Source organism: Geospiza fortis, unplaced genomic scaffold (assembly GCF_000277835.1).
Source record: "Geospiza fortis unplaced genomic scaffold, GeoFor_1.0 scaffold40, whole genome shotgun sequence".
Classification (NCBI taxonomy): domain Eukaryota; kingdom Metazoa; phylum Chordata; class Aves; order Passeriformes; family Thraupidae; genus Geospiza; species Geospiza fortis.
The window spans coordinates 28,917,421-28,937,282 of NW_005054297.1; the positions used below are offsets into that span (position 1 = coordinate 28,917,421).

The 19,862-nt window shown below is 37.4% G+C and overlaps 1 protein-coding gene across 1 annotated transcript; it reads left to right on the plus strand.

Moving 5' to 3' along the window:
• The first annotated feature begins 956 nt into the window (after positions 1-956).
• PLRG1 (pleiotropic regulator 1) lies at positions 957-14,405 on the plus strand. Its single transcript, XM_014310453.2, has 14 exons — positions 957-1,059; positions 1,288-1,430; positions 2,495-2,548; positions 3,772-3,865; positions 4,269-4,359; positions 4,556-4,657; positions 5,538-5,630; positions 5,974-6,123; positions 6,232-6,333; positions 6,849-6,951; positions 7,532-7,640; positions 9,130-9,269; positions 10,270-10,463; positions 11,461-14,405. The coding sequence occupies exons 1-14, from the start codon at positions 1,013-1,015 to the stop codon at positions 11,518-11,520; spliced, it is 1,482 nt and encodes a 493-aa protein (XP_014165928.1). The 5' UTR covers positions 957-1,012; the 3' UTR covers positions 11,521-14,405.
• The last annotated feature ends 5,457 nt before the right edge of the window (positions 14,406-19,862 follow it).

A 19,862-nucleotide genomic window follows, 5' to 3' on the forward strand; every position in this document is an offset into this window, starting at 1 on the left:
AGCAGCAAGGCTGACAGAGCTCAATGTACATTTGGACAATGCTGTTGGGCACAGGATGTGACTCTTGGGGTGTCCTGTGCAGGGCCAGGACTCAATGATCCTTGTGAGCCACTTCCAGCTCAGCACATTCTGTGATTGTGGGGAACTGATGCTGGGGTGTTTTACCACCAGAGAGCCACTGACTCTGTTAGCCCATAAGGGAAACCTCAGGGTTCTTTTGTGAGGGCTTGGGAGCACAGCTGTGGAGAAGGCCACTGGTTTTATAGGTTGTAGAGTCTTTACTGTGGGGTGAATTTCATGCACTTCTGAAGGCACGTGGGGTTGTCAGGGTTATAGAAGAAAGTGCAACAACTGCTGCCAGATGCAACACCATGAGCTATTTTTTTACAGAAAACCATCTGTCAAAAATTACTTGCAGAAGTTTCTTCCCTGTTGGGGAGACATGGTGGTACCTACTCCAGTTGTGGTGTCAGCAGCTGCTGTTGTTGGGTGGTAATAAGCCATGTTAACATGAAGTGGTACTGTGCACAGAAATTCATGATGGCTTATGTTCTTTTTGCAGTGGTAGTGAAGGAAAATTTACAGGGTTTTTTTTTTCCAGAATTGAGTTCTTTATTGCCCACATATAAAAACAGAACTGGGGAGGACCTGGGATAAAACTTCTATACTCATGGATTTGTTGTGTAGATAGCAGTGCAGAAAGTTTGATAAAAGTTTTTGGCTTGCTTTTCAAAGTCTTGTAAGTTTTCAGGGAATAGAATATAGTTTTGAATAAACAACTGACATAATGACTTAAGTTTTTAGTTTCCAAGAAGATTAGTGTCTTTTGGGAACCGAATGGTTACATGTCATAGAACTGAGATTTGTAATTGCTACTCAGTTCAATTTATGTTTCAGTGTTCCGTTTCTCATTTCAATATGGTCAAACTTATTTAAATGCTCTTTATTTTAGGAAGTCCAAAAGCATTCTGTGCACACACTTGTGTTCAGGTCTTTGAAGAGAACCCATGACATGTTTGTAGCTGATAATGCCAAGCCTATCCCATTGGATGAAGAAAGGTAAGTGCTGCTGCACTCAGTGGAGTTTTAAACTCTGTCAGTGATTGTCAATTTCTGACTCAAGTCAGAAATTCAGATGTTTCTGTAATGTCAACAGTGTAATTTTGAGGGGAGAGAAATATTAGAGTTGTAGAGTAAGTTTTATGACATGCTCTGTACAGTATTTCAGAACTTGTTAGCAGTTCAGAGACTGGGGTTCAGTGAGGGTTTTGCTTTCCTCTTGCACAGCCACAAGGTGAAGATGGCAGTCAAGCTGCGCACGGAGTACGGCTCAGTGCTGCACATGCCCACGCTCAAGGAGAACCTGAGGGAGAAGGGAGGCCCCAACACCGGGGATCCCTATGGACACAAACAGTACTCTGGAAATCAAGGTTAGTTTGCCCTTAGGGCTATATTTGTCCTTCCTTTCATCACAGTCTCACTGATGTAAAATCTGCAGAATGCAGTCCAGTGTTAATCCACTGGAGATAAATACAGATATCAAAAAAACCTTTTTTGCTTGGTATTGTTCTTTCTAGGGTCCAGAGAAGGTAAGTGATTCAGAAAAAGAGGAAAGCTGCTTTTAACAAAGCAGTTATTGGGTGCTGTGGATTTTTTAATAGTGATTTGTTGTTGAAAAGAGTAATTTTTGGTAATGTTAGTGTGTGCTGTAGTAGGTGTTAGAGTTGAGTAATGTATTCCTTGTGTTTGCAAGTTCATGATGATTAAGGACATGCTCTTTTGTTGACTTTTGTTTGTTTCGGTAATTTTGTGTGTTCTTTTTTGTTTGGGGTGGTTTTTTTGTTATTTTAGTTTTGTTTCATAGTATATTTACAGTCTTTTAGCTGTGCAATTTTTAAAGCAGAAAACGCTTTATTTCAAATCTGTTGTTTTTTTTTCAATGTATGTTTTGTGATATAAAATTTGTATGTATTAGTTAGATCTCCTATGAAAATTTATTTTCTAAAATTGCTGCCTCGTTTTAGTTGAGGTAGTTGATATTCAGTTGATACTGAGGGTCTGCCCAAGGTGCTTTATTTGGAAGTGTTGTGGAAGTGAAACACGTTGAGAGAGAATGAAAAATCTTTTAAGAAGAAAAGAACCTTTTTCAATTCTGACAGCACAGACAACCAACTGACTAGCTTACCCATGCTCTTCGTAGACATGATATCTCCTTCAAAGGCAGTATGAAGATTTTTTTTTCTTGAGTCCACTTGATAACGGGTAGTTTCACCATTCAAATTAATTAATTTTTAGAGTTGTGTTTTCTAAAATAGAAATAACCAGAACAAATTAAATTAATGAAAATGAGAAATGTCTAAGTACATTAGAGGTGATTACTGGTTTCTTCTGCTGTGTATGATCTGCTCTCTTTTCCTCTATTTGCTGTTCGAGTGCATTGTTTGCAGTGCAGTATAAAATGTAATTTTTCATACAACATTGTCTTGCTCTTTAGGGCAAGAAGTTGAGTATATGGTGACTGGTACTCACCCATACCCATCTGGGCCTGGTAAGTAAAATTTTGCAAGTGTTTGTATGGATTTTTTGGGTTCGTGTATGAACAAGATGTCCTTCATCCCAGCAGGAACAGGCTTCCTTTTGATGTGAATCCATACTTAACAGTAGTGGAACATTGCCTGCTTTTCATCTCCAGAGCAGAAAGGTGCAGGTTTCACCACCTTGCTCTGGAAGAGACTTGAGTGTGTAATAATTTTAGTGTCTTTTGCTTGTGCTTGTAAGGGTTATGTTTCTATGTTGTTATATTGGCCATTGCTCATTGCCACTGTTACTGATGGATCCTTCTGTGTTCTTGGAAGAGCTTAGTTTTAGCTGTTGGTCTTTTATTGTGTTTATTATGAGTATAGTGGAAAATCTATTGTCTTGATTTATAACTTAACAGAAAAGAGTGTTCAGTGGACCCTCAACCATTAAAAAAACAGGCATAGTTGCTTCTAACTGTGGGGACAAGAATTGCTCACAGTGGCTTCCTTAAGTTTAGTGTTTTTTTAATAGAATCATTTATATCAGGGTTGAAAATCAGATTTCTTTCTTTGCTGTTTCTTGTTTTAACCTGAATATTTTGCCCAAATACTGAGTTTGTTGTCAACTGACAGAAGTTTGGTTAGGAAAAGAAATAAGGAATGAGTTAAATTCACCAGTCTGTGCCAAAACTGTACTTTACAAAGAGTTGTTAATTTTTTTTTAGACGATATCTGCTGTTCTTGAGATAAGGTTAAAAATCTGCAGATGTAGCCTGAAATTCTCACTTCAGTAGGACTAAACCTTCTGTAGTTCTGGCACCGCTGTGTGATGCCAAACACCGCATAGGAATGGATTATAAATTGTACTAAAGGGCCTAAGTTAGGAAATGCTTCACAAGATCATGTTTATTTCTGTGATGTTTGGATTTCCATAGCAGTTAAAGCTGAATATAAAGATGGATACTGCTCCTAATTAGACTTTTTCGTTGTTTCCACTGACAAACTGTTTTATACTCTACAAATTTTATGCTCACATGTGTAGTAGATCAAGATGGAAAGGATTTCTGTCAAAATAAAGATTTCAGTAGATTTGAATTGGATGTGAAAATGTTATTGAAGGATGAGAGTTTATATTACAGGTGTGTCAGGCTCTCGTTTGCAGGTGTATGTGTATATATCTGTTTGTATAATACACTTTTGAGTTCCTGTTTAAAGGAGTTGTCTTTGTTTCTGATGTGGTTTTTTTTTTAAGGTGTGGCTTTGACAGCAGATACTAAAGTCCAGAGGATGCCAAGTGAATCTGCAGCACAGTCCTTAGCTGTAGCACTTCCTGCTTCCCAGTCCAGGTACTGCTGTGTTACCTCATTGACGCTGTTATCTATGGGAATTGCAAGGCAAATCACTGAAGCTGGGATAAGAGCTACTTGGAGTAATTAGAATATTCTTAAAGGAACTGCTTTAGTGTGGACAGGCATTGTTTTACTGTATGCTTTTTATTTTATATTGTCATGAGAGGCAGTGGGTGGAAGTTGGGACAAGGGAAACTTTGTTTAGTTAGAAGAGAAGAATGTGAAGCTTTGTGGTATCTGTACTTTGGAGTGGTCAGGTCCTGGACAGGGTGCCAGGAGAGGTTGTGGACTCTCCATCCTGAGAGGTGTATAGCGCTCAGCTGGGTGCAGCCCTGTGATGCCTTATCACGTGGCAGGAGAAAGTCAGTTGCAACTCATGAACCATTTTCACTCCCCTCAGGCTGGATGCAAACCGGACAGCTGCTGGTGTGGGTGACATTTACAGGCATGCTGGAATGTCTGAGCGTTCCCAGCCTCCTGGCATGGCTGTGGTGAGTCTGTTGCACATCAAACTTGAACAGTACATGGTGTTGACCAGATTGCTTCTGGATCCGTGTGTGTGTTGTCTGGAGATCTCCTGACTGACTAAATGTAATCAGTATTGAGAAGGCAGAATGAGAAAGTTTTAGGCTTTGGACAAAGAGATAAGCTACAAACCAGAAGAGTAACCCTTCTTTTAACTTGCAGGCTATGGTGGAAGCTGGTGGAAACAAAAATTCTGCATTAATGCCAAAGAAGGCTCCAACCATGCCCAAACCTCAATGGCATCCACCTTGGAAACTGTACAGAGTAAGTTAGAAATTACATTACATGAATGTGCATATAAAAGTAAACATACTCTATGTAAGACCTCAAATCATAATTTTTGTTCTCATTCACAAAAATATAATCAAATATGATTTAAAAATCTGATCAAAAAGTGATCACAACTAAGTTATGTATACACACAATCTCTCTCTCAACCTCTCTTTTACTCTTGTAGCTGTGTTATGATAAATTTGGTGGAAGGTATGCTGTATTTCTGCCTAAGAAGCTTCGTTGTGTTTTAAGTCTTTTGAAATGAGCCGTATGACAGTACCTGAAACATGACATCGAGTGAAACTAGTTATGGGGTTTGATTTTAGCTGAATGACTTTGGAGAATTTAGAGAAATGGGCTGCTGAAAGCAAAGCATATGTTGGCAGAGTATTTCTTGTAAGATTAGGCTCCATTATTTTGTTATTGGAAAGTGTCCAATTCTCATATTACCCCTGTTTTGGGGAAAAGAAGGTGATGGTGTGCTTTAAGAGGTTATTATATAGAAATGTGATTTAATAGCCAGTGTTTTTATAATTGTTCTTTGTATAAGCACTGTACAGCAGCAGAACGAATCTGCTCAAATACAGTCTTTCTCTGCAACAATTCAAGTGTTGAGCCACAGTGTTATGACTCCCAAAGTATGTGAAAAAGTTGCTTATACAAACAAGGTCTTTACCTATTGCAGCTTCCCCAAGTCTGGTGTATGTAAATTTCTAGTTTTCTCTTTAAGTAGAAATCAAGCTGTCTTCAGACCTGATTTCACATTTGACTTTTCTTGGTAAATACTAGCAAATTTCAGTGTTGGAGGAGGAAAATTACATCAAAAGATGTATTATTTGTGATACAAATTTTTTTTTTGTTCTTTGTGAAGGTTATCAGTGGTCATCTGGGCTGGGTGAGATGTATTGCAGTAGAGCCAGGAAATCAGTGGTTTGTTACTGGCTCTGCTGACAGAACCATAAAGGTAAGAGCTTGGAAGAAATGACTGACAAAGTTTGCAGGGGGTGGGTTTTTTTAATTCACTTTTTATTTAAAAATGTTTCCTGCCCTTGGAAACAATTTCTTGTTTGCTGTTTGCGGAATAATGAACTGCAGAACATTTTTTCTTTTGTTACCTTGTCATAAAGGATTTGTGGAGTAGGTCTAGTTCTTTCCTTGAGATTTCATTTATTACATGGTAGTATCTGGAGAGCAAGTGTTTATGTGACTGTGTTTTTAACTTACATTGCAGCAGGATCAGTTACATCTGGGCTGTTTACCCAGCTTCACTGTGTAGCTTATTCCTTAAAATACCTATTTTGGTGCAGATCTGGGACCTTGCTAGTGGCAAATTGAAATTGTCTTTGACGGGACACATCAGTACCGTACGCGGGGTGATAGTAAGTGCAAGAAGTCCATACCTCTTTTCTTGTGGAGAAGACAAACAAGTGAAATGCTGGGATCTTGAATACAATAAGGTAAGCTGCAGTTTCTTTGATTGAAGGAATTAGTAGTAGCAAATACAAAAATCAAAGCATTTAGAATATTCTTTCAATTATTAGTTTGCGTGGTTTTTATTCATCTAGGTTATCAGACATTACCATGGTCATCTAAGTGCTGTTTATGGCTTAGACTTGCATCCAACAATAGATGTGCTGGTGACATGCAGCAGGGATTCAACAGCACGAGTAAGTATAGCATTGTTGTGTTTAAACATCTTGATGTGTATATTTCAGTATCTTCATTTGTAAAAATGAGCACTTAGCAAAAGTTGTCATCAATTTAGATGAAATACTAAGATGATCTGTGTTAGCTTTGTCTTATATTTATGATAAAATTGAAGCCCAAATGCATGAACATGCCGTGTCACTTCAGGATAATGTTTTATTTCTTAATTTAGTGGGTAGACTACATAATATACATAGGATTGCTTAGTATTTAGAAGGTGGTATGGGATTATGGTGGCTCCAGTAAACATTATCCATATGCCTGGAAGTTCACTGGGAGGTTCCTGCTCCCCTTGAAATTTGCCAGCTGAGGCAGTTCTGCAATAAATGGTTGGGTGAAAAATACCACCTAATGTAAATACGTTTTTTAATCTGTAAGGCTGTGGCAAGGAAATTATGTAATCAATGACAGTGCCTAAAATACATTGAATAAGCACCTGTTACTGACCTCTGACATATTTGCTGTGATTTCATAGATCTGGGATGTAAGGACAAAAGCCAGTGTGCACACACTGTCAGGACACACAAATGCAGTAGCAACTGTGAAGTGCCAAGCTGCAGAACCACAAATTATTACAGGTATAGTAGATGTGGTTTGTAACATGATTGAAAAACCTAATGGTGAATGTATTTGTTCAGTAATGGTGAATGTATTTGTACGATGTTCATAATGTTATCTTGGTTAATTTGTGCAAATCTTGTACTAGTTTCTGTTGAAAATGGGCCATGCAATGGTTATTACATACTATTAATGGTATGTTTAAGCAAATATGGCTGTGCACTGTTTGAATGCTTTTCTGCACTTCCTTTTTTTTCTGGTGTTTACATATGTGTTATATTATGTATTGAAACTTGCATTTTCTGTGATATTTCAGTTCTCCCTATTTCAGTTCAGGAGTGTCCAGTACTGTGGTTTAAGTGTTCATCTCCTTTCCCATTATGTCAAAATTAAGCTTTGCAGTGTAACTTCTTAAAGTTAGCCTGCAAAACTGGACACTTCTTAAAACTGAATAAAAATACTTTTGCAACCTGGCATCTTCTTCATCTGAGGTGGCATTAGCACAGTATTTATCTCTCTCACATCATTCTGACTGCCTTAGCAAAGTAATGATTATGATAAAATCAAGGTGATTTTTTTAAAATTTTCTTCTCATTGTAGGCAGTCATGATACTACCATACGGCTGTGGGACTTGGTGGCAGGAAAAACTCGTGTTACTTTAACAAATCACAAGAAATCTGTAAGAGCAGTAGTGCTACATCCAAGACAGTAAGTTTTTATTATTCTGTTACACTTTCACAGTTTGTTGAGAATTGAAGAGAGCAAATGTGAATGATGAGCTAGAATGGTAGAGCATAATAATGTGAGAAACTAATGCACTTAGGATGATGCAAAAATGTACATATCAATTATCAGATACATTTTACTGCACTGATTGTGCTTCCCTAGTATTGGCTTTGGTGTACATTAGCAATCCTGAGAATGCCTTATATCCCACAGAGTTGCTTATGTGTGTGCCTTTCATTCAGTCCTTAAAATTCAGTGATACAGTGCTCATAAGGCTAATAATAAATACGTAACTGAATGGTTGTGAGCAGGAATTGCAGTAGTTTTGTAATGGGCCAATGCAAACATGTGATTAATGCTAAAGGAGACAGTGATTAATAGAGTGGTCTTTCTTTTGAATATGTGGTTCACTGCACAAGACATTTCAATCTAACTGGCCTTAAAAAAAACTCAATGTGAGAATTGAAGCTTTGAAGCAGTTGTTCTTGGAAGTGCTCTGAATTTAGATGCTGTATTTTGATGCACAACAGTTGCCTGTTTGGATCCTCATTAACACAGTAGACACTACTTCTGTGCTTTTAATATTTTAACATTACATTCTGTCATTTCTATCAGAAATTCAGCATCTTTGATATGAATAAACTCTGTTCCAGTGTGTGCCTGAAAAATTATGTAGCCTGTTAGCTACAGAAAAAGCCTCTATTTTACTTACATTCTGAAAAAAAAAGGAATTCAGGGTTCAACTTCATTGATAATACCTTTCTGAAAATAAACTAGAAGTGTTCTTGTCAAATGGTAGCAACTGTCAGTCTACAGTTCAGTATTTCTATTTTTTTTAGTGTTGTGGTATTTTCTCGTAATACTCAACTTTTTTATTTGTGGTATCTTTTAAATAGACAGCAAATTCTCTGGATATTGTGGCAAATGAAAGTATTCTTACAGGCTTTTGTATGTCCTACCCAAATAACCATGTAACTGCTTGCACATGTTAAAATGAAGGAAATTTTTATTTTGGGGTGACTCAGTGGAAAAAATCATCTTTCTTAGTTACATTTTTGCAGGGCTTTTTCCTAGCTTACGTAATTTTGGAAGACTAGGCATTAGCCTATGCTTGGGGTTTGTTGCCTTTTTATCCTGTTACCTTTGCTGGTGATGCCCTGATACCTGAAAATTTCCCAGAACAACAACTGAAAAGAACTTAATGTTCATTTCAAATATTTGTTTGCATATGAAATCCTATGGCATACAGGATGTTATAAAGTTTAGTTTATGAAGCGGAAAGAAAACGGTAGGAATAGGTAATTCATGACTTCATAAAATTGCTTAATTTCATGTGAAGTAAACATGTCAGAAAAGCAGTTTTAATATTAAGTAATTTTGCAACTAGCATTTAGCAGTAGGTTTAGTGAAGGACATTTGCTCTCACTACAGCTATTTTGAGCTTTAATATACTTTGTTTATTTTCTTTCAGTTACACATTTGCATCTGGTTCTCCAGATAATATTAAGCAGTGGAAATTCCCAGATGGAAACTTCATCCAGAATCTCTCTGGTCACAATGCTATTATAAACACACTGGCTGTAAATTCCGATGGTGTTCTGGTCTCAGGAGGTAAAAATGAGAAATACACATTCCTTTCCTCTCCCCTATGTACATATGGCTGGAGGTCCTTAGGGCAGACATGCTCATGGAGCTCTGCTTTACCTATGCCTGCTGCAGGACACCATTTCATTTAGTAGTTGCTGAGTCTTAAAAAACACCTTCTCCACATAAAAAAATTATAATTTTACTGATATTAATTGCGACTTTTAAAAGTTAAGATTTGAGTATCAATTCTCCCCTTTACATCCTAATGCTATCTACAGCAGCACCTAGAGAAGGTGATGCTGAATCAAAATAAGTTGATTTTACCTTGGAGTTGTCTACTGTAGAAACACCCTTCTTGGAACATCTGGATTTCTAGTCTAGCTGGCAGCTGTGGAGAAGTTTAATTTTTAATAGATCTGTTTGGCTAGATAATGCTTTTGAAGGGTGTTTGTCACAGACATCTTTTATGAAAAATCCTAAGGAAAGGATTTTTTATAAAAGATGTCTGCGACCGGTGTTGAGTTTTGTAACTGAAAAATTTTCTGAGAGCATCCTTCTGTATAGAGAGTTCAGATTGCTGTGAATGCCCTGTAGCTGATGCCAGTAGCAGCAATACTGGAGGTGGTTTAAACTGGATTTGGAATAAAATCTCTGCAAACATTAAACCTACTTTGCATTAAGTCCTTAATGTCGTAGTCTCTTTGGGAGGATGATGCCTCCTCATTCAGCTTCAGTGGAGCTACTGAGCAGGGAGCTTGGTTTTCAGAATACCCATCCTTACTGTGCCTCCAATGCAACTTGTGCAATTACCCTGTGATGTAGTGTATCATCTCTCTGGGTTATCTGATGAAAATCTGGATGAGATTCTGAGGAAGGAAAACAGCAGAAAATAGGAAAACTTACAGGGTGTACTGAGCTATTCTACATGAATGTAGTATGATGTATTCCTGATGTATTTACTAGTTGTTCATGATGCTGGCTTTAGAAAACTGATGAAATTAACTGGTTTGTTTGTTTGTTGTAGCTGATAATGGCACTATGCACCTTTGGGACTGGAGAACTGGATACAATTTCCAAAGAGTACATGCAGCTGTACAGCCGGGTTCTTTGGACAGTGAATCAGGAATATTTGCTTGTGTTTTTGACCAGTCAGAAAGCAGATTGCTAACGGCTGAAGCTGATAAAACCATAAAAGTATATAAAGAAGATGATACTGCGGTATGTCAAAGTGTCTTTTTAAAGTATTTTCATAAAATCAGAAAAATTCATACAAATATATCCGCACATATCTGCAGGGGACATGTTCAGACTTATGTAATCCATTTTGTTGAATTTTGAAAGAAATCTCTGTATTAGCATTAACAGGATAGTAGCTAATTTCTGCATTCCTAATTATTGCTGCATGCTGTAGTACAAATAAGTGTCAGGTCTGTGAACTCTTCTGTAAAAGGCCTTTTTGGTGAAGTTTGGAGAAATCCGAATACAGTCATGTACATTGGGTTTTGAACCCAGTGAAGAACTGTGTGGGCTTGTATAGGTAATGACATGGGAATCAGCAAAAGGATTGCTCTTTTAAGGTTTATTGTACTTATTTATATGATCTGGATTAGTTGTTGGCCTTGACAGTTTTTAGAATTTAGAGTCAAGAGCTTATTTTCAAACTGTTATTCTAAAATATGAATTGATTTACCAGTGGAGAAGACAACAGATGATTGTATAGTTTATCAGTGTATGTCTTCAATATAAAGAATATAAGAATTTTTATTAAACCTTGGAATTTTGCACTGAATTAGACTAGGAGTAACTCTTAGATATAAAGAATCAGGAATTTTTTATCAGTTTTGAAGTTGGGCAAAATACACTCCATGACATCTACCAATACTGATGTAGATATGTCTGGAAGGCCTGTCACTGGCAGCTTCTGCTCATGTGCTTTGATAACCACAGTGTTGTTTTGGAAATGCCACTGGTAACCTGATCATTTTCCTTGCTGGAAAAAAGACAAGTACAGAAAAAGTATTGCTATGTACTTCAGACAGTGAGATGATAGAAAATTTAATTTGGGTAAATTAAATACATTGTAGATTAGGTATTAATAATGCTACATATGAAATAGAGTACATATACTTCATAAATAGCATTTTAAAGTAAACCTCAATTATAGGTGAGTTTTAAGTTTAAAATAATCCTTACGAGATTATTTTTTTTTCTTTAGACTGAAGAAACACATCCTGTCAGCTGGAAACCAGAAATTATCAAGAGAAAGCGATTTTAATGTGACAACATACTGCTTCTGTAATTTTGTTTTGGCTTTCCTGAGAGCATTCAGTCAGATTTTGTTCTACCTAGAACAGCAGAGCAAGAAGTCAGCTAAGTCATTGCTATTTCAACATGTTTTATAATAAATTTTATTTCTCTTTCCTTTTGTCTTTTTTTGTTGCGATTCCAGCAAACCAGTTGAATCTTAACTTTGTGGAGCATGTATGGTTCATGAAAAAGATAGGTGTGCAGGTAGTTATTTTTTTAGGCTTACACCCAATAGATTGTTATACAAATATTTTGATGAGGTAGGTTGTCTGAAACACCCTTGCTTGACCTCAAAAGTTAATCACAAATTTATGCATAGAAGTCATCTTCTGGAAGTTACTTGGGGACACTTTCAGATTTTAGACCAATATTGTTTGTTGTACATAGGCTAAGTCTATACTAAATTAGAGTTACTGAGTAATTTACAAACAAGCAGGACAACACAATGATAAGGTAGTTTGCTTTATAAACACAGCCACTGAGCATTGCAGGTGCTGTGTTATTGAAGGAAATGGATCTTCAGAGTGTATCTTTCCCCAGGAAAGTGTTCAAATGGAAGGACTCATCTTCACTTAGTTATTTCAGAGTGGGCCTTCTGTAGCAAGGACTGCTGTCAAAGCACTTTGTTGGCAGGACCAGCTGACTTTCTTTGTAGATGGACTGTTTGCTTTTTCCGATTATCTAAAGCATATATGACAGTAGAGTGCAGTGAACTTTTAAAACTCAGCTAGAGGAAAAGCTCTTAACTCATTTAAACCTTGTTTTACAGGTTGCTGTCTTCCCACAATCTTAGGAAGGAATTTAAAATAAACTGTTACTGAAAGGTAGTTTGTACTTCTGGAGGGACAAATCTTTCATTGGTTCTCAAATGGTCACATAAGAAGCAGTAAACATGTAAACCTCTTTGCTACTGCTATCTGTGATGTCTGTGCTGCTCTAAAATACTTTCTCTTCACAGGGCAGTGGAGAAAATCATTGTCATCTGGCCATTCTGTTATTGGCAAGTTTGCTAGCAGTGTTAATAGCCACATTGGCATGTGTTAGTAACTGCATTGGCTAGAGAATTACTCTGTGGCCTCACTGATATCAAGCATTGATGTCAAGCAATTTACAATAATTATTTCTACTCTCTAGCAGTTTGACTTCTTTCAAATCTAGGATTTGTGTTAGAGAAGTGAGTTATTTGCAATGTAATTTACAAAAAGCTAGTAAAATTACATGTTGTTTATATTATGACAATTTTTGTCTTTTTTATGATACATAGGAGGTCTTGTATTTATAATCGGAATGTTTGACAATGTCATTTTAAGGGAGTCCAGGCTGCATAAATAACTGAATTTTCATTGACAGCTACTATCAGAAGCAACTTCACAAAATAGGAAGGGGAAATTTTGATGAGTTGGATTAAGCATCTTTTATTTGAATGGTAATTCAAACTTTTCTGGATCTTAATTACAGTTCTTTCCATGTTAACTAATATAACAGTTAAAAATCCAGATTGTGGATTATGCATGTATACAGCTACTAATGCTTCATTCCAGAAATCAGTGTATTATTGGTGTTATGCAGATTTTTTTTGCTCACAGTGAAATCCTATTTACGAAACCAGAGCAGAGAGAAACAACTTGAAAAGAGGTGGGATTGCTGAGGATTTTTTTTGTTCCATTTTGTTTTGGTGTTTTTTTAAGAAGTGTCTTTTTTTCCTTTTTTTTTTTTTGGTTTTTTTTTTTTGTTTTTTTGATAATTTGGAATGAGGAAGGAGAAATAACTAGCTATGGGCCACATTTCTAGCACGTTTTTTCTATACTGGCACTTTACTTAAGAAACTGCATTTATTTTACTCTTTATTATTTTGAAGAGAGATCAGAAAGTCTCCTTAAGAACCTGTGTTTCTTCTCTGGACTTCTGCAGGAATCTGATATCTTGGGACAGTGGTTATGAGAGCATTTTTTTTTTTTTGTGCCCTCAGTAAAGATTTTGTTTATACATTAAAGGCCGTGCACTATTACATGGGATAATGTTTCCTTTTTGGCCCTGGGATAGGCTGCCCCAGTTCTAAGCATGATTATTTTTATTTTTTTTAAAGTGTATTCTTGAACATTTGATTGACTTGTTTGTTTCCTTCCCAGCAGTTTTTTCTCCTCCTTGACAGTAATGTGAATATCATCACATGTTTTTATGTAAGTATTGTTTATGGTGCATCAGGATTATCAGATTTCATCAAAGTACTTCTCTGGTGCCGAGTAAACCTGGATAGTCCGCTGTGACACACATAGGCTTGATCATGTAGGATACACAGTGACATTAGATTTGTCCATGTCAGTCATAAGGTGAAGCAAAAGAGGAGGATCTGATCTACTGGATGGATTATCCATGCTTCTGGAAAGGGTCACAGTGCAATGTCAGTTTAAGTAATCTTGAATGGGAGTCTAATTGCAGAAAATAATTACTTAATTTCATAAAATTTGATGTTGTCTTCTGTATAGGCTCAAATAATTTCTACCACAAACCCTGAGATTTGTTTTATACTGTGTATAAAATTGCAGAGAAGTGAGGAAATGGGTTTTGTTTGTAAAATAAAAAAGTGTAACTGATAAAAGTGATGAATTTTCAGATGACTCTTAGCTTATACTGAGGCGTACAGTGTAAGCTGTGCAGCTACAATGCTGTTGTGTTGCTGGCAGCATGAGAGTTGTGCAGAACAATATGTATGTGGCAGCTGAAAGGCTCACAGAAACAAGTGTCTAACAGCAGCTTCTTTTTAGTTTTGTTGGATAGGAATGAAAGTGCTATACCTGATGTAAGTGACAGCAATTTAGCAATCAATAAAACCTTCCATACAATATGAATTCATGTCTTTTTTCCATTAAGGTTTTTATAGTAAGAACAGCAAAAAACATCTGTATTGAAGTGAAAGTAATTCAGTATTGACGTGGACTGTTTCCCATAGCACAGTACCAACATTTTTGCACATCAGCTGTAATGGGAAGTGAGAAACTATTGATTGCTGTTTTATGCAGAGCTTCCTGTCTGCATGAAAGGATTAGCAAAACAGATACAGAATTGTTCATGCATTTTCTCTAGCGTGTTTTTTATAAAACACAGAAACACCTCTGGAGTTAAGTATGAGTTCTGGGTGAGAGTTTTGTGGCAGGATTATCCCTTATGTGTTACTGTCTTCCTGTTGCTGCTTGTCTTGAATCTGCGTGGGATAGATTTTGTAACATTTAATTGTGTTACTCAAGTCAGTAACATGTTAACTTCTTTCAGGTGCATCTTAGCACCAGGGTTTTGTTAACCTTCCTTTATGTTTTTGTTTGAATATAATGAGTACACAAGCCCCAAACTTGTATCTAAAGCATGGATTAATTGGAGGCACTCACCTGCAAATTAGACCTCAGCAGTAAAATAATTGAGCTAAATGTCTATTAGGTAAATCTGCTAAATGTCTCCTTGCAAGGAAGGTTGAAATCACCGACAAGAAAACTGTAGTTGAAAATGCTTGGGAAATTTGTATTGTGCTGGGGTTTTTTTTCTTCAAAATCCTGCACACCTTCCCTCCTGTGTTTGAGAATTGCAGGTAATGTGTGAAATGCTCATTTCTGCCAATGTGTTTTTGCAGCCTTTGCTTTATTTTTTAGGGAGAGCATGTCTGCAAGACGTGTCAGCTTTACTCTTTCTGCTCCAATAATAGTTCTTGAGTTTTTAGATGCTGCAAATGTTGGGTTTTTTTCCCCAGATGATGCATCACTAAGAGAAGGGACGAAGGGTTAAGTCCTTCAGACAAGGGAGAGTCAGTGCAGCATCAGTGTGAATTATGAGAACCAAAGGCTGCACATAGAGAAAAATAAGACTTCGCAGAGACCAGATGAGAAACTGTAATTAACTGAAACCTCTCAGTGAGGTGAAAAGGATGGTGGAAGAATTAAGACTAAAGGAGACTAGAGCTATTACGTCTGAAAGGAAATATTTGAAAACTTACTATATTTACCTGGCAGACTGGAGTAGAGGAGGCATTTCTGGATTAGATGAGTATAAATGGAAGAATGGAGGAGCAAGAGTGTGTTAATGTGGGTGCAGCCAATGGTGAAAATGAAAATGTCGGCACCTTGATACAAATAAATCTTTTTACAGCAAGTTATAAATGCATTTCTGAAAAGTGCAGGTATTGTATGTATCTGCATGTTCCAGTGCCCTCATGCTCCAAATTATAACTCGGTATACTACAGAAAATTCAGTGGCAGGTGAAGAATTGTGGACCACTGCAGAATGATAAGGAGAGATTTGCAACTGCACTGGGATTTTCACTGAGGAAGCGCTTGCAAGCACAGTTCTAAACAAGTCTTAAAAGTAAAGTGTGAAGAGTGAAGCCAAAGTTTGCATGGTGAATATCTTTAAAAAAATAGGCTAATATTTTACAGCTGATTGAATGTAGGGATTACCTTACAACACTGAGTTTGTTTTTTTGTGACAGGCAAGTGGTGAGCTGAGGAATGAGAAGTGAGTTTATAGCCACAGAATATCATGCTGAGAGGATGCATTGTTGGGAGACTGTTGTGATAAGAATGTAGCTTGTGCAATCAAAAAAGCCTTTGTGCTGCATCCAAAAGTGGGGTTTTTTTGTTTGGTTTTTTTTTAGTGGGAAAAGACATTACAAATCATAATGTGACTTAACTATTTCCAAGTAAATCGCCTTGACAAGCAAACTTCCTGCACTGACAACTAGAGATCTACTCTCAATAAAGCAGCAATATAGATTATGAATATAAGAGCTCCATACAAAAATTTGAGCATGGCTTCAGCTGCCTGATGAGTCACATTTCATGTCCTGTAGGTATACTAATTATTTCCTGCTCATTCAATGTCTTTTCTTCCCATGCAACATGCTAATGAGCATGTTTCTTTTAAAGAAAGCTTGGCAGTGCAAACTGACTAGAATAATTTAATTCTGTTAATGACTTTGTTCTATTTAGAACTGAAAATCCCAGTGAAGGAGTTTTGTGTTGCCCTAAATCAAACTTTAACAGGAAATTCGAAAGTAACTAGCAATCAATCACAGTAGCTAAATGAAAGCATAGATAAAATTGCTTGCTGCTTACATAAATTATTGTAGTGAAGTGCACTTTTTTGTTTTCCTGGGCAAACCTGATTGATTATTTTTGGTTTTTTGAATTTTTTTTGTTTGTTTTTTAATTTTTAGGTGAGGTTGTAAATATCCATTAATTGTATAAGAGGAAAGAAAACTTCTCCTGGTATTTCTGCAGTTTTAGTTGCCATGCAGTTGCCAGTTCAGTGATGCAGTTTTTCTGGATTGGTTGGAATAGAAAGACTGTGCTTAAAGTGGCACAGTGAGTTTCAAAGATTCACATGCTGAAGAGAAGGTCCACTCACCGCCTGTAACATAACCCTGTGGCAGTGCAATTTTAGTTTTGTATTCTCTCACAGGTTTCAATTTCTCAGTTTTTGTTCTTGGGAAGCTTTAATGATGAAAACACTGCTAAGAAATTGGAAGCTATCTCTAGCCCATATCTCCAGCCTGATTAATTATGATCTGATAACTCCTTTCTTTTTTCCCTTTTCCCCCAAACTTGTCCTGGCCTTCTTCCATCAACAACATCCCTGAGGAGCCTGTGAGATCCTCAGCTGTTCTGGAGAGCTTCATGTTGGCCAGGTGCAGTGAGCAGTGCTATCAATTGCTCTTTCAGGTCCCTGTGTGGTTCAGCCTTGCTGCATCAAACACACTGACAGAACTGTGCAGGGGGGTAGTGTTTTGTGGTGAGAAGTTGTTCTTGGAGACAGAAAATAGTGACTGAATAACCTGATATGCAACCCAGTGTTGATAGATAATTGTTCTGCCTCCATCCTCACAGTTCCTCTCACCCTACTTGATTTTTCTTGAGAAATCATAGTAGTACAGCATACTGTGTATAAGATGTACCAGTGGTTGTTAACAGTGCTTCACATTGGTTTTAATAACAAAATCTGACAACAGTTTTCATTTGTAACAGAAAATAGGCAAGCAGTAAACCCTGAGGTTGATTGAGGCACACACAAAGGAAACCTAAACCAAAGTGAGGAAGATGTTCAAGTAAATAATGTCTGGATATTTTCTTTTTTAACATGTTCAGCTCAGCAGTGTGCCCAGTAATAGTTGCTAAACCTCAGCATTCCACTGAGAAACATTCAGGCCAACCTGGCTGACTGTCCTGGCAGATGCTGTGTATTGGTGAAGCTGAGCAGGGGATATTCTGGTGGAGGAATGCCAAAATGGCTTTGAGTGAAAAGCTGTCCTTGTGATGAGAAAATGTCTAGCTTTTTTCTGTTTCACAATTCCTTAGTTTCTTAAATTCCATAAATAGTTGCTGTGAATAGTAAACAGATCTAGTATTGCAGGTAATAAAGACCTAATAAAAACCTTTAAATTGTGGTCAAACTTCTAAATTGTCTTAAAATTTTGGACTCAGGAATATTCCAGGACATACAAGTCTCATGCTAGCACAGTACGTATAGAGAAATAAAAGAAAAAATCACAGGCAAGAAGCCATTACCAATAATGGTCACAAGTAGAAAATGGGAGAACTTTCTACTCTGGAGCATATTGCATCTCCATACACATCTTCCAAAAATAAAAGCCTAAATGTTATTGCTCTGTTCAAAGGGAAAACAGAAAGGATGGTGAGGTGAGGTGTGTTTATAAAATGAGCAGCCAGAACATAAATGTCTGTGTGCTGTTCTGTAAGTGCGTGCCTTACACCCTGCTTATACTGCAGCAGTTAATTTGAAACAACTCTGGGGATAACTGATACCTGTGTGAGAGGTGTGCAGGATGTGACAGACAGAACTATTGATTTTCTGCAGGACACACATCACAGTTAACCACTAGGAGCCAGCATGTTTTAAAATAACACAGCTGTTGTCACTCCTACCTCAGGGCAACACTGTGTTTTCACACTGTTCTCCTTGCTTTAAGACATGTCAGTTCTCACTTTTTTTAATGTGGTGCTTTTCTCTAGTGTAGACAGGACCGAAGTAGTATGTGGTTGAATTTAGAAATGTTCCTGTGTAAAGAACACACACTTTCCTCATCCTCTTTCCTTTTCTTTCTCCCTTTTTTTTTTCTGAAAGGTTTTCCTGTATGTTCTCACATGCAGTTCACATGAAATCACTTCTTTCTTTCAGTAAAAGGGGAATATAATTTGTATTATGCAAGAGAGAATAAAGGTAAAATTAAAATGTCTTAGCCTCACATTTTGATGAAAAGTAGTTTTAGTCAGCTAAGCCTCTTGCAAAAATGCATTTGATGCTCAGCTTTCTGAATTCATTTTCAGTGCTTTTAGTTTTGCTTAGACTGCTGTAATTTCCCCCTGTGCTGAGGCTGATCAGGACAGTGCTGAGCAGAGTGAGATGCTGCTTTCCTCCTCCCTGTGCACACCCTGTCCTTCCTCTTTCTCAGCCTGCCCCTTCCAGAATGGAGGGAGGTGGTGGGCAGAGACACAGCCACATCACTGTCATCCCAACCCAGAGCTCTGCCCCTTCTTCCACTCCTACCAAAAGCCTCTTTGTTGGCTCCTGAGCAGAATAAAATGATAATCTGTTGTTTCCCTCCTGAGCACCAAAGACCATTAGAGAAGTGAGTGCATTACAGGGGAAGAAGAAATGGGTTTCTTGAGATTTCTTGATGCCTAGAGGTTAGAAAGGGATCACCTGCTGGAAACAATGGAGTCGTGTTTATAGGGTCATGTCTTCTAAAATTCACTGTGGAGTTTGTAGAGACTCTAAAGCTGTTTTGCTGACAACTTTGTTGTTTCTCCTGTCTGAAAGCATCACAACAATAAGAATAATGGTTGTGATCTATAATTTGCCACAGCTATAAGGTGCACTGAGCATGGAGTTGCATTTTTCCTCCAAATAGCTTTGCATGGTTTTGGGGTTTTTTTTTTTGCATTTGAAATGGGACTGAGAAGTGTCACTGATTCACTCCATTGGATTTCTAAATTTTGTTTGGCAAGGTCAATGCAGTTTGGGAAACAGAAATTCTACAGCTGCTTTGCTCATTGCCTCCCTGCAGTGATCGTTGTCCCTAACAAATACACAGCCTGAGCAGTAACTAAGCATAGCACAGAAATGGATCCTGCCCCATGGTGCTATGCTTAGTTCCTGTTCAGGAGCTGGATGACTGTAGTTGCTTGCAAAGCTTGTTTCTTACAAATCTCTGGGGGCTGCTGGGATGGTTTTGCATCCAGGCTATTAGTCCAAATATTAGTATTGAAGCATTTTTGCTACTAAAACCCAAAATGTTTCCTACAGGGC

Excerpts from the sequence above, each read along its gene's own strand:
- PLRG1 (XM_014310453.2), top strand. The coding sequence starts at position 1,013 with ATGTTTGTAGCTGATAATGCCAAGCCTATCCCATTGGATGAAGAAAG. Across the intron at positions 5,631-5,973 it reads CTGCTGACAGAACCATAAAG|ATCTGGGACCTTGCTAGTGG; the intron begins GTAAGAGCTTGG and ends ATTTTGGTGCAG. Across the intron at positions 6,952-7,531 it reads AGAACCACAAATTATTACAG|GCAGTCATGATACTACCATA; the intron begins GTATAGTAGATG and ends TTCTCATTGTAG.